The following is a 20843-nucleotide window of genomic DNA, read 5'->3' as shown; positions in this document are numbered from 1 at the left end:
TAGCAGAAAAGGAGCAAGAAAATGTGTGCGTGTGTGTTTGTAAAAGCGTTTTGTTTTATCAATTGCTTGAACTGTGAAACGAAAACGGAAACGTTTCTAAAGTGAAGAAAGTCATTGAAGAAAACAAGCGCAACATTAAAAAGGCGGATTGAAGGTAAGCTTGGTAACGTGAAAAAGCAGAAATGTTGAAAGTGAAAAAAAACAACGATTAGTTGAGGATAGAACTGAAAACATAATGAAGGAATGAAGATGTGTGGCTAAGCACACAATACTAGAAATGAAAAAAAGTAAAAACTAAATAATACAATTGATTTTTTATCAATGTAGTATACGTTGATTCATTTCCTTTAAAATGTATTCCATTAGTTAATACTTGTTTATTTTTGTTTGTCTATTTCTTTAATGCATCAATTGGTTATTTTGACAGTAACGATCACTCGTCAACTTGTATCGTTACTGTAACACTATAGTTTGTCGCATTAGAATCGATTTCCCAGACAATCGCGGGTTTGAGCGCATTAGCGACATCGTGGAACAATAAAAGCACGGTTCATGTTTTCTCCTATTTGCATGTTCCATCGCAAGTGCCCGTTAAACAATGCATCCACGAACGTCACGAACGGTGCCAGCTGCACTCCATAATGCATGTGCCTGCAGTAAGCCGCATATCGTGCAGCATGCACCCCCTGTGCTCCAGGCGAATCGGATCAAAATCACACCCATAAAAGCTTTCCCCCGGTCGGGTCGAAACACGGCGCTACACAAAGAAACAATCAACAGCGTTAAAAAAGGAAACACAAACACAGCATTGACAACTGGTTAGATTTAGCATATATTTAACGATTTGCTTCAAATATTGTACCGAAAAACCACGCGGTGGGCGGGAGCTAGCGCATTTGTTTGTAGCGCCAAGTTTGCTTGCTTTGCCCTGCCAACCGTGGAAACATATTAAAACGCCCCAGGAAGGCTGTGTGACCTGTGTTCGGGGTTCGCTTTGATTGGTTTTGTTTGTCATCGGCGGTGGTAGTAAGTTTTTTTTTGTTTATTTGGCAGGTGGCACTATCTGTCTTCTGTACCATCCATCGATCGTTTGTCCCACCTATTTCACGTTACACTCTTTGTGCCCTTGTACGCTGACGCTCACAAACCACAACAAAAGCGTCCGAACAAAAAAGAAAATCCACCTCGAAAAGCTTCATTACACACCTGGCCCCCCCAAACCCGTCCCGTCAGAACGGCGAACGGAAAGCAACGCTCCCGGCGAAGGAAATTGATAAGAATGACGCTGAAGTTCTGGTTGCGATTGTGAGCTGGTGCCAAGTTGGTGGTGCCGCATCACATTACACGCGATTCCCTTCGGAGCATTCAGCAGCCCGCCTTTATTCGACCGCTCTCTCCCCCTGCCCTTTACTCCCTTTACAATGCTGCAATGTGTTTGGTGCAGATTTGTTGCACGATGACTTCGGTGGCACAACGTGCACAACGAGGGTACCCTTTGTGGGGATCGATGTGTTTGTGTTTTATTTTGTTCCGTCTTTGCGCTGCCGCTTCATCTTCCTTGCAAGGTGAACCTTCGATGACGAGAAATGTCGTTTATTGGCTTTTTTGGGAGTGGAAAAGGGAGGGCAAAGAACGATGGTTAATAGTGCCAAAGGCCACGGAGCATTGGCTGATGCTGCTGCTGCTGTTGCTACAATCCGAACGAATCGTCCGTTGGGCAACAAACGGGCTTATGGCACCCCGTGTGGCTGTGAGCAGCTGACATCAATAAAACATAATAAATATCGATTCAGCCAACCGTGAGTTCGGCGGCGGAGTTCGGTGGGCAAACGGCTAGTAGTAGTTGTTGGTAGTAAAAGGTGATAGTAATGCAGCTTTTGCTCTTCTTGGCAAGGTGTGCCAAGCTTGTTTGGCACACGATCGTGACATAAAAGTGTCTCTGAAGGGTGTTTGGGAAACAAAATGAAAAATAATTTAAAAACAACGCAGCTCAGACAGTTTATTGTAACGATTTTTGAGAAAAAAAACGATCATTTTATGTTGATCATTAAAAAAATGATAATTTTATGTACGATGCATCTAAAGTGTAAAGTAAAGAGTATTTCATGTTTTTTTTTAAATAAGTTCCAAAATCAAGGTTTAATAATAAACTTTAACAGTATTCTACCCGATTCAGTTACTAGCTATGTTAATTTAATATCACTTCCTATCACTTCAAGAAAGACGAAGTTATTTAAATATAGACATTTAGGTCAAAAAGTTACAAAACAAAAAGTTGCACACTCAACATGGAGCCATAAACGAGTTTTATCCGCACTATTCTCTTCACAACCCAATTAAACTCAAAACCGATTGTGGTTGAGCAAAAACCATGCGGAAATGTGGTCATCGGGCCGGATCATACTCCACACCACAGGCCACGGTGCACTTTTAGTGCAATCCCGGCTTCGAACTGCCACATCACACAGTGTGGCCCGGTTGCGATTGAAACTGCCGTATCGGAAGAGTGAAGATGATGTGCCTTTTGCTTGAGGTCATTCCACCACCGGAAGGATCGCCGTTCCATGGTGAAAGCGGAATGATGGCGAAGTGGCTTTTTTTCTTCTTCCTTGCCCTGTCCCTCAAGTTGATATGTGCTGACATGAGCCGGTGCGACATATCTGAAGGTACGCTACGATGCACCGACATGACGTTTCAAAGGTAAAAGATTAAATTCATGCGAACGGGTTTCCTCGTTAGGTTGTCGATGGCATTTTGCTTGGTCCGGGAAAGATCGGCAAGCGAATTGAACGAGAGTTGAAAGATGTAGTGGTAGATATAGTATCGTGCCATCTGTTCAGATTAAGGTAAAGTTGATAAAGCTCCCCTTATGAAGTAATTTCATATGGAATGCATTTCCTGGTAGTGATGAATTTTTCAGTAAAGCTTAGCATGTTGTGCGGAGCACATGTTGCATCAAGAATTCATAAAAAGGGCTCATGCACATCGACACAATAATGCACCCCCGGGGAAAAAGCATGTTTGTGGTTTGTACACAAAGCAAACGTTTGAAGCCATTGGTATAAATTGTTGTTCGTGTACGCAATATGACTGTCTGCAGGTGATACATATTTAACAGGCAGCGCTGCAGCAGATACACGTGACGTTTAATTAATACCCTTCCGGAAGTGTTGAGCAAGTGGTTTTTAATTCCCAATCTCCCCAATAAATTGACTTAATTTTTTCCACCACCCCGATCTGTTTGTGTTTTGGAAACCATATTGCTCTTTGAACTAGATAATGCTAATGTTTGTCAAGCACGAACACAGCACTCCGGATGTGTCGGTGTGTAATTTTAATTCAACGGTAGCCAGTTGGCACTAAGCTGAACGAAAATTGAATTTAGCTGTCACTGCACGAATGGGAATATAGGTCGGCTTCAAACTCGTCGTTGTAATGAAATGTGTGTGTTTAATCATGTATATGGTTGCGACCACGGCCAACCAGCCGAAGCCGGTCGATACGGGATGGATTAATTATTGAAATGGATTTCATTTTTGTAATCATGCGGAAGGAAAGTGCTTCGGGCCCGGGAGTGGTGAATTGCTAGCGCTTTTCTCGCTTTTCCAGCGCCACTTCCCCGTCCCACGACGACTGGGGGAGAGGGAGCGATAGAGTTCAGTGAACTGTGTGAATTGTGTGTATGCATATGGATCGATATGGTGCTGTGTGTTTGTTTGTGTGAGTGCGAGAATTGTGAAACACCGAACGATACTACCGGAAAAGGAAATGGGCATTTAATATGCATGGAGCGTTTCGCTGATAGATCGATTGGTTGGAAATGATTCGCCCTCATTGGTAATGTGAATTTGTTGCGCCGAATCACAGACATCTCAGCAAACTTTCGATGCTTTCGCACAGTACAGAAGGTAGGTAAACGGCAGAGAGTGTGTGAAATAGTTCCACGAAAACGTATCACCGGCAATTGGCAATGTATGCTATTATGCACAACACATAAAATGGTGGTATGAATGCACTTAAACTAACAAAACCGTAGCACAAAGAAACTCATTCATACAGAACTACCAAGCAGTACAGAACGGAGGTGCACGAAAACACAATCGTAAGCGAAAGATACGGAAAGAAATGGCAAGCAGCGAGTCAACCTGTTGCACACGAAACAAGACAAGAGAGGTTAGCAGAAGGTAGTGAAGAAGAGTTGTGCAACGAGTAAAGCGTACAGGAAGATAGATAAAATCGAAACAGCGAGACGGATTTAAAGATTTTGAAGTAATGAATGGAGACATTAGTGAGATACAATTTGGTGAAACTAGTGAACGGTGGTTCGTGTGTGAGTAATAGTTTTCATGATTGATTTAGATAAGAAGGTTTACGGTAGGTTTTGTTTTGATTATCCAGTTTGAGAGATTTTTGTCATTGGTTTGAATACTTTTTTTCATATTCTAGCGCCAATTGGGTTTATTCCATTAAAGTGTTAATCAGTTTTAATTGATTCAAGAAATATATTCAGTTGAAAATACTTGCGCGATGTTGGTTCATATTATAAATAGGTCAAACACATGACAGGAAAACTAAAGACACTTGAAAACTAATAGGAAATAGGTAATTCATATGAAAGAGCAACCAAAAACAAAAAAAAATAAACAAAGAATAAGAACAAGCAAGAGTCAGAATATGCAAAATATGGTACAAAATACAAAAGTAAAATAAAACAAGAAGAGGGGTAAGTGCAAAGAATAAATCAAATAAGAAATCAACAAAACAAACAAAAGCTTAGAAACTGAATTCAAACAACAAAACAAAATAACGTGTGCAATGCAGTGTTCTTTGACAGGACAGTATCGAATTTGGTATTTTTGACCCACCCGTACGGGTACGGATGATAGGTAAAGCAAGCTATCAGGTGAGCGATTGTGCGGAAAAACCAGGAGTAGAGAGGTGATGTGGGTGGATTTTCAACCGGAGAGGGGGACAGTGCTCGAAGGGGGTGTAGTGTTTTCTAATCGCTAGGGATGCGAGTCGTTTGCGCTCCATTTTGTAATCTGATACTGTTTACGTGTGTTTCGTTTCCGCATCTGGAAACTGAAAACGCATCGTCACACAGACACAGATATGTTACGTGTGTTTAGCTTTGACTTGTACATTTTTTTGGCCAAAGGGAAAGTTTTGCTTTGCGCAGAATGTTCCGAAGAGCGGGTGGTATTTTGAGGGGGTGAAAGGAAGGATAGTTTTTGTCATCTTCTTCTTCTTGTTGTGGTATGGTACCCCCTTCCCTTTTTTTGCCGAACAGGGGGCCATTGTGGAGGGGGAGAGATTGTTTCATTTACAAGTGGGGGAGGAAATGTTTTGTGTTTAGTTTGCAACCGGCGGTACATTACCTGAGTAACTGGATTCTCTCCAGGTCTATATACAACGTTGTGCAACGGCCGCTTCCGGCCGACATAGTTGACGCAGACGAACTCCAGCAGCGAGGCGTAGATGAAGCACATACACACGCCGTCCCACACGTTCATCGCCGTCAGGTTCGACACGACCGGAAGTGTACTGCGGAAACCGTTTGAGGTGGTGAAAAAATTCAACATGGTCGTTACACCTGCGTCAGGGGTCAAGGGGCAGTGCCGATGGGGACGCCCGGTCGTTCGTTGCCGCGGTGGAGGCGCCCAGTCGTTTGTTGCACGGTTGAATAGCCATGCCGCACATAGGGCCGGAATAGAACGACGGGGAAAAAGAGAGGAAGAGAAAAAATATGGTATGAGTGAATGCATTTAAAAGCGCAAAACCTGAAGCGGTCATCGTGTGATGCATTTTTAATGAGCACGTCGCATTTTTAATGAATTCCGCGTCCAGTCCCTCTCGGTCTCTCGGTGTCTCAAGGCAGTGGGGTGTACAGTCTCCCATTTCGCTTCACTGCAGGCGTCCTAATGTCGTGTGCGTGTAGTGACTGCGTGTGTATGTACGTACGTGTGTGAGAGAGCGATGGTGTTGGTTTACGTCGTTGTTTGTACAAATAATGTGTGCATATCGGATGAAGCTGGCGCAGCGATCGAGTTTGCAGTACCGTCGTATTGTTTCCAATACGAGCAAACACACAACACACATTTACACGTACACACACGCACACAGTAGTTTGGGCAGGGTGATATGCATTTATGTTGTAGATTTTGTTTAAGGCCAGCGATAAAAACATGGCACGATGAGATGGCAAGAATGAAGGAGAAAACAACACAAATTATAGCGCAAACCATTAATGCATCACTGCACGGAAATGGCATGAATCATTGCTCGAGGCATTATGGTGGAGATGGTGGTGACTTGGGTGAGATGAGGAGTGGTTTGCGGGAAATGATGCAGTCGATTAAGCACGAGGTGCGTGTTTTTTGCTACCGCTTGTCATATTCTCATCGATAGCGTATTGTTATTATTAATGTGTGATTAAGCTTTTCGTTGGCAATATTCCGGAGAATGAATAAGCTAAATGTGCAGAAAAGGTTAAAGAAGAATGGGCATCTGTAGATTATAAGCTGTTTCTGTATATAATCTGTATATATCTGTATATAAGATAAGTGTTTATCTATTTGTATGCTTCATTATATCATTTTTATTTACTTTCGTTACACTTTAAGTGAAGGTTTTTGGAATTTAAAATTTTATTTGAAATTGAAATTTACGTTGTTACTGATGAAGATGTAATAGATATGCAAAGTGCTGACGACCACACATTCTTATTAGGTAATGTATCATATCCAAACGGGAAAATCTAAACTGTTTCTACCAATTAACCACATCCAATTAAAGCAAACACATCGGCACATTTACTACAAAACGATGATGGCCATTTTACTATCGCTCGGTACACATCGTTCCAGTAGCCCAAGCATCCTTGACACAGTTCGTTGCAGCAGAACCCGAACGAAAGCCAAACAACCGGATACAGCTACACCCTTACCACCGGTTTCTGCATTACACACAGCGGTTTTGATCGGTACAACGCAGTCACTGTATGTTTGACTTTTCCTCGTCGGTGTGCGGGAAATAGCCGATGGTGAAGGTCACCGAACGACACTCCTAGAATGATTGGTTGTCATTCTGTTAGGTTAGTGCGAGGTTTAATGGGTCAGAGGACGAGGCGTTCGGTGTAAAGGCTATTTTATGCTTTCGGGTATGATCAGCTAAATGAATGAATCACAGAATTAAAGCCAAATGACGTGCTTGAGACTAAACGTTTGGTTTTCAATGAGGTGAGTCAATACTAAAGCGGCATCAGATGTTCTTTACAGTTAAAGGAATGTGCAGTACATGTAGGGGTAGGCCAGGTCCAGAAAGCTTACGCTACAGTTGTTAGTGATCTTGGAAGAGTAGAATTTATATGCTTTTGTTTCAAATGTGCACAATGTCGATTTATATTTTGAAGCCTTCTTATTGATTTAGATGTTTAATTGTATGAAATCCATGATTAGTTTATCTTTCATTATAAATCTAAAAATTTACGGAATTATGTTGTATCAATATCTTCCGATAATATGCTGGGTAATATTAGTTGCTTTAAAATACCTGCTCAGTACGCTTTTCGAAGATAATGCCGAAAAAAGTAGAGTACAGATATAACTAGCCACGCTACGGCGACGATATTCAACGTCCTTTCAGAGTGATGAGTGAAAGTGAACAAAGAGCAACACACCGACAGTGAAACAACACACTCGGACAACACAGAAATACATATTGTAGGCGGAAAAGGTGCGTTACGGACAGAAAAAAAATAAACAAGGAAAGGTTCACATGATAACAACAACAATAATAGTTTGAAGATGCACACATTTCAACTCCATCCTTCTCCAGCAACGAGCCAGAGATAGAGATAGAGATAGAGAAAGACAGAGCGCGTTGCAGCACGTGTGCCAGTGGCTAGAGGAGACGCACAATGGGAGTTTGGGCAGTTTGTGGCAGGTTTGGGTGTTGTTCGCTTACCTATCATGACCCGTGCCGGGACCGCATTCCACTCGAGCCAGAACGTGATAAACGATGAGGTCACCAGTATGATGCCCGGTATAAAGACGGTCGTGAAATAGAAGGCTCGATCCCGCGTAAACATAAGATCTACTTTCAGGCAACTGTAATTACCTAGTGGGTTGTTGTTGTTGTTGTTGTTGAGCGCGTGAAGCGTTCGCCGGACGTCGAAGTGGTGGCGTTGGGTGTAATGCCCCGAGGTTAAAGGGCGGGTCAAAAGGTTATGAAACGTATGCCGAGAGTTGAACAATGAAGGAAATATGTTTGTGTGTTGATAGTTGTGGGCAAACAAACGGGAATTGAAATGTAAATATTTGAATTTATGAAAGGTTGGACATTTTTCGATTTATGTTTTAGTTGTTGTAAAAAACAAATGAGTTTAACACCCCAGGTTAAACACAATTTTAGCAATGAAATCAACATCAAGGGGTAATGAGAAGGAATTCAGAAATAGAAGAGAGAGAAAGAGAGAAAGAGAGAGAGAGAGAAAAAGAGAAAGAGAAGAAAATGGGGATGAAAACGAAAGGATTAAGCAATGCATTTGATTAGATTTAATTTTTCATTTTCATGTAGAAATTATTAAAATCCCTCTTGACCGATTGTATTAATTACTCCAATATGTGATAAAAAAATAACATAAACTAAAAATTAACAATGTTTTGCTTTCGTTGCTCGAGCTGTAAATTGAAAGGAACTATCACAAACTAAAACAAACTAATCCGAATCAGTGCCGATACAGTAGCAAACCAGAAAACAATGATAATGGTACACAAAACCCACTAGCAGGAGCTGCTATACAGAATCCTTACCGACCCGGGGCGGAATTATCGACCAGAAGGCAAGCATTGGGTGGCGGGAGTAAAGGTAACAAACATAACAACCGAAGGCATTTGTACATCTAGGCAGGAGGAACACTCTTACCGTAATCTGAAAGGCGTCACTGAGCAGACCGTTTAATGCATTAATTGGCTGAATGGTTTATGTTGATCATTGTGTGTTTTTTTTCAATCTAAACACGGCGACAAGAACGCAGGGAGGATAACGAAAAAGGAATATCTGTGCGACAAGGAGTGGCCGAATGGAGACGCCCGGTACTTGGTTTGGTAAAATATGGCGAATAATCATGCAGTACTTTGTATTGAGCTTATCGTGTGGGTATGTAAAGAAATGTGTGTGGATTTGTGAGTGTGGAAATGTAACAGGAATGATCATTTAAGAAAATATCGTAAAAAGAGCGCTCTTCTTCATGGCAAACAGTTTCCGGTAGCACAATTAAAAATAGGAAACATTGCATGATTGATGGTTACATTAGCAGGTAACGAAACACTGAAATTCGAAATCGATTCATGCAGTTTGATGAATGCAAGTAGTTACAAGCGTGTTTGCCGCTCACGCACACAGCCCCGCAAACGTCAATGATTGAGATGAATGTGTCGATAAAAAGGGCTGGCATTCTCAACTGTTTGCACTTGTTTGCTATCGATGAGTGGAGAAGTTGAGCGTGTGTGTTGTGCTCGCGTCTAGCCACCAACAGCACCCGTTCCAGGGCTTGAAGCAGGGAGCGGGTTGCTCGTCCAGAGGGATTGTTTGCTTGTTAGCAAACTAGTTTAGTGTATTTGTCAGGCCTATCGATCCGTTCAGTTCGGGATGGAATTGTGCGTCCGGTCGGTGTGTTCATGTGCGTCTCGGTGGGCTTCGGCAGGCCAGACCGACCGGCTGGCACCGTTTGTGGCGCTGCCACCGGTACGAGAGCATGATTCACATCTGTCTGTGTATGTTTGTGTGCGTAAATGTTTTTGTTTTGTTGCTGCTCTTTCGCTTGATCATTTACCTATCATCGAGCGTGCCGGGACGGCGTTCCATTCCAGCCAGAACGTGATGAACGATGACGTCACCAGTATGATGCCCGGTATAAAGACGGTCGTGAAATAGAACGCTCGATCTCTCGTAAATATTAAATCCACCTTCAGACAACTGTAATTTCCTACGCACACTCACACAAATTATACACAAACACACGGCCATAGATAGGCATTGGAGGTATTGGGTAAAAGGAACAGGGAAAAAGAGAAGAGAGAGAGAGAGAGAGAGAGAGAGAAAAAGAAACAAAGAGAAGGTTTCATACGGTCAACGAGTTTGGCTTTTTGCGGATCACTACGGCTGTATTGTAAGGATAACATTGATGAAATATTTTTTATAGCAATATGCAATTGTTTTGCAAACGTTATTTTCGCTTTGATTTCGCACTACCGGGATTGAGTACTAGAGAGAGAGAAAGAAAAGTACAACTAACAGCACATAACAGAGCGGAATATAAAGTGAGCCATTGGGAATCGGTAAGACAATCGGGACATGTCAGAAGAATGAAGCTGTCTATAACAGAGCGAAAACGCTTTTTGTAACGAACAGTAACACGCATCCAAGAAAACGAACAAAATGTGTAACCAAAGAAATTACTTTGGAACTGTGAAAATCACAAATCATAACATGTTTTACTCAACAATCACTACTTAAACTGAAAAGAAAACAGCAAGCTTAAACTGTATTATCGGTTTAAATTGTTGTGTACAGGTGCATACTAATAAGAAAAGAATAAAAACATAACATAAAAGGCATTAAATTTCATGCTTCTAGCATTTTTACATCTATTGCCGACTGACAGAAAATTGACTGACCGAGAATATGATGGAAGGAGCTTACACGTGCCATTTCATTGCTAGTATTGAATGTCTTCTAAAATCTGTTTTCAAATCATTTCAAATTTGTAATGCCACACTAATTAGCGACATTAGCATCTTCTGTTAGCTGGTTTGTATCTTTAAATGCCGAAGATATGACAAAAGAGATAATTAAGATTAAACCTACGTAACGATGCAAGTTAGAGATACCATTTTTGAAAAACTTGTTTGAAATTCATGATCGTTGAAGCTAACCATCCATAGTCGATCCGAAAAGTGCTACAAGATTACTTAAAAAAACCAAGTGCAGTAGGTGCAACGATTCCAAATCCAGGCTAGTTTCCAAACGAGAGTGATTAAAACGAAGCTCGATAGAGATAGATAGAGTGAAGAACAAAAACCATAGTTGACAAACCCACTAAACCGAAAAAAAGCCTAAAAGAGACGGTGTAAACACTCGAAATCAAAATGCTACGGCTAGCAAAGCGAAGAGACGCCAAAAACATAAACGGCAGGAGTGTAGTTTGCTTTCTGGTTCCGGGAATGAGGGGAAGGGGTTTCGGCAAACAAACAGGGAAGGATGGAAGGAAAAGAAATAGTTTTGAATGCTTGTATGTACCTTGCTCCTCAAATCGTCTCTGACATAAATTACAAAGAAACTCTTCGTCTTCTACCGACAACGTTTGTCCTTCGGCTGATGAAGAAAATGTTTTGCACGTGCATTATGTCATTGTGGGTTGTTTGCTTGATAATTTGATTACGTTGTTCATATACTGAGAGGAGAGGAGGTGGGAGGCATTGGGTAATGGATCGGGATTGTGGTGGTGAAGGTTTTGGGGACGGGTAGCAAGAGTTTATTTGCTGTTTTTTTTGTGTGTATTCAGCATGCGTAACGCACTTTATCTTCGGTCGTGTTTTTGAGGAGAAGAAAAAAGGGCTGAATTATGAAATTTTCTAAAACAATTAAACCAATGACGAAAGTAAGAAAAATGTTATATACTTTTAAATTCAATTCTGAACGTAATGTTTTATGTTCAATGTACCACCGTTCTTCGTGAGCAGAAGCAGAAGTAAGTAAAAAAAAAGTGTGCAAAAAAGGTTAAAGTGCAGATTGTAAAAAAAGTGAAACTGATAGGACGAAACAATTCCAACAATTCCAAGAATGTCCCAAACTTATAAACACCAACTTTATTTTAGCAAACTATAAAAACTAATCATATCCCTTTATGTAAAAAAAAACATTTCAATGTAACAGGTACAACATGTTGGAAAAGAAACTTGGCAAACACAAAATTAGCCAACCTATTCAGTAATCATGATTTTTCAGTGCCACTACCTACTCTGAACCAAACAAAAATGTGTATGTCCCATGGTACAAGCTTTTTCTTTATAATTAATGCAAGCAAATTGCAATTCCCTAGATGCCTTCCGGTGCATAAAGTCTGCCCACGCAATGTTTCAATTTCCTGTTGACCTTGCGTTTGTCACTTACACAGCACAGGAACAACTCTGCTTAATCACATTCATTAATTAATGAAGAGGACTGCACGTACAGTAGGGTGGATAATTTAATCGCTCGAAAGAGGGTAAACGAGAGAAAGCAAAAAAATATATAACTATGGTAATGTCGTCGTGAGTCTCTGTCTTACTGGCCAACAAGAGAGGGCCAAAGAAAAGAAACGAAACCCATAAGACACAAAAAAACACACACAAATAAATGAATGCTTTGCTTTTCTTCGCTTTACCAACGCGTGGCTTGTTTCATCGAGCGCCCTTGTATAGCCGTCGGGAGCGTGGTGAGCGTAGACGATTGGGAGTAGCAAGAGGCCAAATGGGACATTTGATTTACATCGCTCTTGCGGGGACCGTGGGAGTTGCACACTGTTTTAATTGTGACTGGAATAGAAATGGCACGCGTCCGTCACGCGACGAACGGGCTGCAATAATTTGCAATTTTCGCCCGATTACTCTAATGAGCGGACTAATGGGCGCAGGCGTGTTATCCTAAGGTCAACGAGTTGCTAATGCAAGCGTGGGCACGGGCGATCTTAAGACATTTGAAGGATGCTTACGCGTAAGCTCCTTCCAGCAGCTGGGCCACCCGCAGGTGGCCGCAGTAAGATGGTACATGCCAACTCATAACCGGAAAAGCAAGTCGAACGAAACGAATTATTACCACACCGATTTAAGGCAATTGAAATGAATGGGAAGTTGGAACTTGGAAGAAGAAAAGTTACAGTACAAAATGTAGGAATAATATGAACTCATAATTCAATCAATTGGAAAAAAAACTGTGCATTTTTCAACAGGAATGAGGGATATAGGATAAAAATGTAACAGATTTTTTTAAAAAATTGTCTTATGCTAACAGAACGAAATAGTTTTGCGTTTTTACACAATGTTGTAATTATTATAATGTACATAATTCAATACAACACACTATTAAAACCTGGATAGGTAAATTAAGAAAATCCAAAAGAAAATATTGCAAGTGCTAAATAGGACAATGTTTCTCATAAAAAAAAAAAACAATATGCAATAAAGTTCCATTTCAAAACCACAATCATTATCAGCAAACGCTTTACAGCTCCAAAGAAAAGAAATGGAACCGGCGGAGAGAAAGAACGAACAAAATAATGAAAACAAAACAAGACTTAACAAAAAACCGGTCGTAAAACACTGTGCTCCGCTGGAGCAAAATGTCCAGCATTGTTATGGTTGGTTTTTTCCATTTCCCTTCCCATTTCTCTGCCCCACACTGCAGAGCGGAATAGAGTTCCAGTTCTTTGCGGCGCGGTACCGAGCGGCCTTCGGCCCGCGGGGCAAAGCAAGTCCATTCACTTACCTCTCCAGCTGGCTTTGATGGGGCAGGCAATGGTTTGGTTCTGTATCAAGTACGCATTTAGGGTCGTGAGCGAAGGGCTCTTCCGGAGAGTGTCCTCGTCGTTCTTCCAGACGTACGTTATTGCCGATTGTTCGTACGATACTGTGGAAAGCGAGAAAAGGCGATGGAATAAAGTAGAAGAGAGGTTGTAGACTGCGCCGAAAGACGTTAAATAAATCAAGCATCGGCAAGATCGGTCTCTACTTACTGCTTTCTAAAGCAAACGAACACAGCGGATCGTCGAAGGGAAATATGTTTAACCGGCCCTGGCATGACAGTATCAGATGCCGCCTGCAAATTGAATTGGAAAATTCCATTAAATCCCTTTTCTGATGGCAACCGCAGCGAACGGAGCACGCCCGTACCTCATTAAATAATTAATCGTCCCGTTGCGGTATATCCGCAGCGCGAAGTGCATCGGTATGATCGGATCCTTAAAGTCGCCGTGCATGATGAAGTACGTATCCGGTAACCAAATGTCTTCGTGGTGGTGTATCGCGTTGAGATACTCGTACTGGGACTGGTTGGCGTACCGGAGCCGCGGATCGAACCACTGCTGCTGCAGCAGAAACTCGACCTCGTATTTCTGTGCGGTAATTGGAGAGGGACGATGGAGAGAGATAAAAAAAATAGAACAAGGATGGATAACACGATACGATGAGCAGGAAATTGTGCTTGATGCAACAATGAACAATTCACGCCCAAGTATCACACCTACCAAACTAGATTCGTCGGGTGACGCTAAGCTTAATAGTAAAACGCTAACGTTCACAGTCAATGTACCTGCAACGAGACGAAGCATAAGGGGACGTATAATGCATTTGGTGTGTAGGACAACGGTGTTTTCGTGTGACTATGACAGGACACGGTCAACGACTCGGTCTTGTTTTCGTGACTTCAAAAACAAATCAAACAAGTTCACTGCTGCCTCGTCCGCGTGCAATCAGCATGAACATTGCACAGGTTCTACTGCTATGTTGCGGCATAAAGTACAAAATAATGCACGAAATTAAAACCAAACGATCGTCACAAGAAAATACTTAATATAAATTAGACACTTGACATGTTGAACGTAAAAGTGTATCTAAAGAAAAGAAAACAATTGTGCAACAAAACTCGTTCAGAAAAAAAATGTGCATCAAGTATGGAAAAATGTTTAAATCGTTTGATTAAAAAATTCATTAAAAATTTGATTAAAAAAAAGAAAATTAAAAAAATGTCTCCAAATCATTGGTTGTAGTTTTGGCTTTAAAATAACAATATAATCCGATAAATTAAGGAAAACTCAGTTAGAACTATTGAATAGTCGCAATGTGCTGAAATACAAATTTTGCAACGAGTGCCATTTAATGCATTAAATAATGTTCTATGTGATGAAGCGTATGTTTCATGCGTGAATAGGAGAACTAAAGAGAAAGCAAATAGGAAAAATAGAAAACAAAGGAAAATATATAGCAACACAGCAATACACCACACTGATACACCAATGAAGCACATTCAGTAGGGAAGGGGAGCTTCTCGGTATACCTAGTTACACCGGCAATAAGGAAACGCTATCATACATACGCGCCAAACGATGAGATAGAAACAAATAAAAACCAAACCAAAGGTTACATTGAAATCAAACCATAAGGGGATGCGCGTCAGGAAGAAAAAAAACACTAAAATAAAACACACACACACACACACACACACACACATAGAAACTGGAAAAAAACCGAAACAGGTGACGGAAGGCAATATAATGGAACAAAGAGAGCAAGAGAGGTAGGTAGTAGCGGACGTAAAACTGGTAGCAGACAAAATTAAGGGCACAAGGGAAAGCAAACGGACCACGATTCTGGGGTCGTCCTGGAACACGCATATCCGGTATGTGTTTAGCCATTTCCGGCGTGTGCATGCCACAGCAAAAATCCGCATCTGCAAAGAGGAAGAGAGATAAGAAGAAGAAGCAAAAACAACACGACACTAGCCTTGGAATGTTCGGGGGAGGTAGTTGGGGGGGCTGTAGTAGCCTGAGAGTGAATTTAAGATAAGTGTGGAGGGGTTGGGGGGTGGGGTAGTTGATCTTCTGTCGACTGTTTGTTCCCTTTCCTCCAGACAATGGTGGACAGGTGTGCGTGTTGTAAGTGAGTCTATGTGGTTGTTTTTTTGTGAAAGATCTTTCAAAGAATTGTTTCACATATTCCGTTTATTGTAGTCTTGACAACTTTAAGAATTGCTTCGTGTATATGTGTAGAAAGACAAAGAAAGAAAGAGGGAGAGAGTGTGAGATTGGAAGACATATTTAGCTGGAAGACGATTATTCGGTGATTCGGATAGTGTGTGTTCGATCGTTCGTTTCCAGTTTTTTCTTCCGGTGAAGCTTTGAACTTTGTCACCGTCCTCGGTGTGAGATTGTAGATGTGGCGAAACGGTTGAACGGTGGTTGGAAAAAAATTGTTTTACTGATTGCAAAACTACTAGGAGTTTAATGAAGAGAAGCGCTATAGAGGGGAAACATTGCATTAGGAGGAGAAACGATGCATTATGACATTGCAGTGGAGTGTGCAAACGGAACATGAGTTTCAGGTAAGCCGGCGTGAAGAAAACGGAAGAAAACAAGCTTACGAAAGCGAAGATTTTGTGTGAAAAAATAGTGACTTATGTTTCTACTCAGAGCATTGCTTTCAATAATCACTATTTTTTCCTTCTGCTGAAGGTCATGCCAGTGCTAAAGGTAAACAGAAGTAATGTTATTGAGAAAAATGAAAAAAGACTAAACATTTGCTAATGTTATGATGGAATGATACAACTGAAACCCACTGATTAATAATAAAGCAAACCCATTGATTACGAAACATAGAATACACTGAGTAAGAATAAAGTTTCTGATAAGAATGATGACATTAACAGAGACGTGAACAAATGGCGCAGAGATACTGGACAATCTAAAATGTCTAAAACAAAACTAAAAGAAAAGAAATGTTATTAAATTTAGTTCGGGATGATTGTTTCAGAAAACTACTGCTCAATTCAAAGAAACTATTCAAAAACATTACTTGATCAAATAAACAACAAAAATGAATAGGTCAAAAGTAGCTACTTCCTATTAAAATACACATGGCATGAGATAAAAGTTCGCCATCGGTTGAAAAGTAAAATGAAAGGAAAAATAAATGAACAGCTCAAAACCTTCCACTTACCGTCCACTGGTGGTAGCAAACGCTTATCGTAACGGGAGTTTTTTAACAGATGATCTAAAATTTCCTTATCCGACTTTCCTTCCGCGAATCTGGGGCGAAGAGAAAAATGGTTGCATTAGTTTGTCTGCCGTTTTGCCACGTTTCGTGCGTTTCTATGTATCCTAGAAATTTATCTAACAGTTCACAGAAAACACATGCAAAACGAAAAACGATCAGAAATGATAGAGAAAAGAGCACACATGATGGTCACAGGAGAACCAACTTTCATTCGTTCGCGGTCACGGTAGACTGCTTGCTCTGTTGTGGGACATTTAAGTCATTGTCCTTGCGTACGTAACAGTGTGACAACCTTTAACATTTGTGGTGTAAACTAGGGTAGGTAAATCTTTGCGTAATGGAATCATTGCATACTGGTTTTGGGCTGTAATGTTAGAGAAAAACAAGGAACGGGCCTGTTTGCATGTGGATGGTTAGTCTAGACTGTATGGTATTTACCGAACTCTTCCTCTTCTGCTAGGTTAAGACACAATGGGGGAGTTGACCGGGAGGGGGGAGAAATAGAATGTGATGTGTTAGAAAACGGTGGTTGAGCATGTTTAACAGTATTGCCTACAGTAATGTTATATGTTATATTTCTTGCGCGTTTGCAAACTGGTGAGCCTAGCGTACTCTAGAAGTATCGTTTTTGGAATTTAGCGGAGCTGTATGGGAGAGCGCGAAAATGATGTTTTTTTTTTAAAGAAATTTGGCCACTACTTTGGACTCTCAAAGTGTATAGCTCGTGGAGCTTTAGTAAATGAGCATCAATTTTTGTTGGCAATGAAAGCTGGCATAGAGATAGTACATATAGCTTTACAGGTTATATCCAAAACAAGACGTGATATGATTCATGATTGAACAACACGGAGCACGAACAAAAACAATATAAAATCTTTTTTAAATCATATTTACAGGGGGTTGCTTCACCAGGTTATTACCTTTTTTATGGCTATTTAAAGTTTGTTGGACATTTTGCACAACATATCTGAAGCTAAAAAATATTATTGTTTTACATAAATGCTGATAGTTGATAGAACGACATTCATTTGAAGAGATTATTCTGGTCACGGCACAACAAAATACATATTCTATGATTCATATGAACTTGATTTTTTTGGATAAGTTTGTGGAGTGGTTGCCTAAAGCAATTTTTAATATACCGAGAGAATTGCATCTTATCTTAATTAAACTTCCAATTTTTCATTTTAAGGATAACACCTTAAGATTTTAAGGATATGCAGTGCATTTGTCTTTGATAAAGAAACCCCCTGTGAAATAACGCCATAGACTAAAGTTAAAGGTCGTATAAGCATAGAAAACGGGCAATGAACGATAGATGAACGGGATGAACAGATGAGCACCAAGATGCGGACAGCTGTTGCAGCTAAGCAAAGAGGGTCCTAGGCAGCGCCGAACAGTACTTACATGGGGTGCGCTGTGTCTGAGGCAACTGTTGGTATCGTTAGATAACATAACGCTAGTAGTACACTAGAGGCTGCGTATAAACAAAGTGAATGTCTTACAAGATGGTGGCTACTGGCGGGCCTGCTGGTCGTAGGCGACGCCGCTACGTCCCGGTGCACGCTCGGGGCGTGGAATTGCGTTGGTTGACGGTGTGCACGATTCCCGACCGGGACTGGCTGCCCATCGCTACGGCAGGGTTCGTCATCGTGCCGCCGAACGGTGCTGCTGCTAGTGCTCCTGCCGTGCGCGGGCCTGCTGGACGGTGTGACGGTGTGCGCCATTGGACTCGCAGCACTTCTGGACGTCGTCTTCGTCGTCGTCCTCGTCGTCGGGATGGCAGGAACGGATGGCGGGGTGGCATGTTGGGGAGCGGCTACATGGCGGCTGATGAAGCGGGACAGCTTTTCGAGCACGATCGTCGAGTAACCGTCGAACACGGCCGTTGGCGCACGCAGCAGGTTGAAGGACGAATGCCACCGAGAGCTGGTGACGGCGATGGGCTCAGTGGGGGATGTACGCCGTTTCGTAACCGGGGCCACCACGGTCCCTTCCGGCGTTGGTTCCGTGCGCAGGTTCCACCGGGTCGGGCTGGTGGAGCTACCGTCCGTTGTTGTCGCCCAGGGCGGTTGATTTGGTGCTGGTGAGCGGTTCGTGATGGTAGTGGTGGTGCTGTCGCTGGTACAGCTGCGGTCGGTTGCGGTTGTGGCCTGCGGTTGATGGCTGTCCAGCAGCTGCAGTGGCTCGGTTGACCAACTTCGCTGGTTGCGGTCCGATCGTACTGGTCGATACTGTAGATGCGCACTTTCGCACGAGTAACCCATATTAAGACATCTGCAGCAGTACGTGTTATGGCCGTGACGGTGAACGGGGCATGAAAAAGAGAGAGAGAAAAAAAAAGAAAAGCTCAGTGAAGGTCTCAAACACATTAAATATTCACACAAAAATCATCAAAAAATACCCGCAAAGCTAAGTTAAGTCTGTTCCTACAGGGTGCCGCATACTTGTTTCGTGGAGGGTTAACAATTTGCAACCGAGAAGCAAAGGAATCGATATCATTAATTCCAAATTAATGCCGATTCGATTACACTCGCTAGCGGCGAACGATTCGCACAATTACGGTCGGATTTTGTAATGCCATTCGTTTGCTCCGTCTGCGGTGAGTAAGGTCCTGCGAATAAGGCGCAGACGTATAAGTGGAGCAATGAGTTAAAATGATGTTCATTACCGATTATAATACCCCTTGGAAACAACTCAAGCACGATAATCTTTCCACAAATGGGGGAAAAACGAGATGAAACATTAAGACGAAATGGCAAAAGTAAATCTTTCATACTTTTTCATTGCTTCACTTGTGTGAGGATCCATAGAAAACATAAAAAAATGAAGTATTTTAAACGATGCTTGGCACTACAGCACCAACACATTTGAATGAAATATTTAACTGTGTTCTTAACTGTGTTTCGTCAGCCATCCACCTAACTGGATCGAAATGATTCAGCTTATTCGAGTAAATTCTCCCCAACCATTTTCGTCTTCACAACGGTAGCGAGCGATCGATATCGCCTTCTGATACATTCTCTAGTGTCTGTAATGAAAAAAAAGTGCCAACGCTGCGATTTCAACGAGTGGAAGTTGTTTTCTGGAAGCCAAAACCGTGCATCATAGCCATTTACTGACGACCCCTTGAACGGTTCACCGGTTTGTCTTTCGCCGCTGTGCGCACTTCATGATCGATCAGAGTGGGTGGTTGTTGCTCCCGGTTGGTGCTGTTTGATCGAAGGAACAATAAAATTCTCCCTATTTGTTGATTGTTTGTTTAGTAAGATGCCTTTGCATGTGCCGTGCTAAGCGGGAAAAAAGTGATTCAAACACATTCTCGAGTAGCATCTACTCTCAAGAGCACCCCAACACATGCTTCTAGTTTAAGTGATTACAGCGATAATATCTTTAATTTGTTGCTTTAAAGCACAACCAATGACTCCTGCGCTCTCTCCCTCCTTTTCTCATTACTGATGTTTCGCCCGTACCGATAGTCGCTTAGATTTGACTTTTCTAATCTGATCGGTTTCTTCATCGATGATGCCCCTTGCGGCTCATTCATCAGAAGGCAGGAGGGTATCAGGAGGCACAGAACAGCCCAGAACAGTAATTACACTGTAATTAGAATTTTTATGACGATCATAGACTTCGGTAATCGGGAGGAAGCATCCGCAACGAGTCGGTGAATTGACAAGCACCAGAAGACCAATTCGACGCTGGCACTTTAATCGAAAACAGACACACAATGAGACGGACACAGTGACGCAAAAAACCAGCCGACAAAAATTGAGCTGTCTTTTACACATACACACAATTTACTCATGACCAAACCAAACCACTGAAAGAACGAGCGCGGGCGAGGGATATGGGACAATTTCGATCTAATTAATTTTATCGTCCATGCGATCCGATCCGGCAAATCGGTGTCGGATGTCAGACATCGTGCCGGTACCGGGGCTCGGGGACCAAAGATTTATGATGAAGATTGTCGGACTGCACCACAGGTCCAGGGATTCTTTTGCCAGCCCGTGCTGGACGCTTGCCCGTCCA

General features: G+C 41.9%; 1 protein-coding gene across 15 annotated transcripts in view; it reads right to left on the bottom strand.

Annotated features, from left to right (window-relative positions):
• Positions 1–20843, bottom strand: part of LOC121594452 (glutamate-gated chloride channel) — a 123201-nt gene that overhangs the window by 19317 nt on the left and 83041 nt on the right. For 8 of the 15 annotated variants that reach the window (XM_041917703.1, XM_041917704.1, XM_041917708.1 and 5 more), the window contains exons 4-14: positions 18216–19085; positions 17247–17261; positions 16752–16840; positions 15400–15486; positions 14285–14349; positions 13932–14152; positions 13775–13857; positions 13528–13668; positions 11302–11376; positions 9836–9988; positions 5379–5593 (exon numbers count right to left, since the gene is read on the bottom strand). In XM_041917703.1, the coding sequence (XP_041773637.1) occupies positions 5379–5593; positions 9836–9988; positions 11302–11376; positions 13528–13668; positions 13775–13857; positions 13932–14152; positions 14285–14349; positions 15400–15486; positions 16752–16840; positions 17247–17261; positions 18216–19075 (2004 nt within the window). In that variant the 5' untranslated portion in view covers positions 19076–19085. Of the gene's footprint in view, positions 1–5378; positions 5594–7965; positions 8119–9835; positions 9989–11301; positions 11377–13527; positions 13669–13774; positions 13858–13931; positions 14153–14284; positions 14350–15399; positions 15487–16751; positions 16841–17246; positions 17262–18215; positions 19086–20843 lie in introns of all 15 variants that reach the window. The other 7 variants (XM_041917706.1, XM_041917717.1, XM_041917716.1 and 4 more) reach the window with 4 other exon arrangements.

The sequence above is a fragment of the Anopheles merus genome, chromosome 2L (genome assembly GCF_017562075.2).
Source record: "Anopheles merus strain MAF chromosome 2L, AmerM5.1, whole genome shotgun sequence".
In the NCBI taxonomy this organism is placed as follows: Eukaryota; Metazoa; Arthropoda; class Insecta; order Diptera; family Culicidae; genus Anopheles; species Anopheles merus.
Note: the sequence above shows the minus strand (reverse complement) of the source record. Positions and strands in the feature narration are given on the sequence as shown.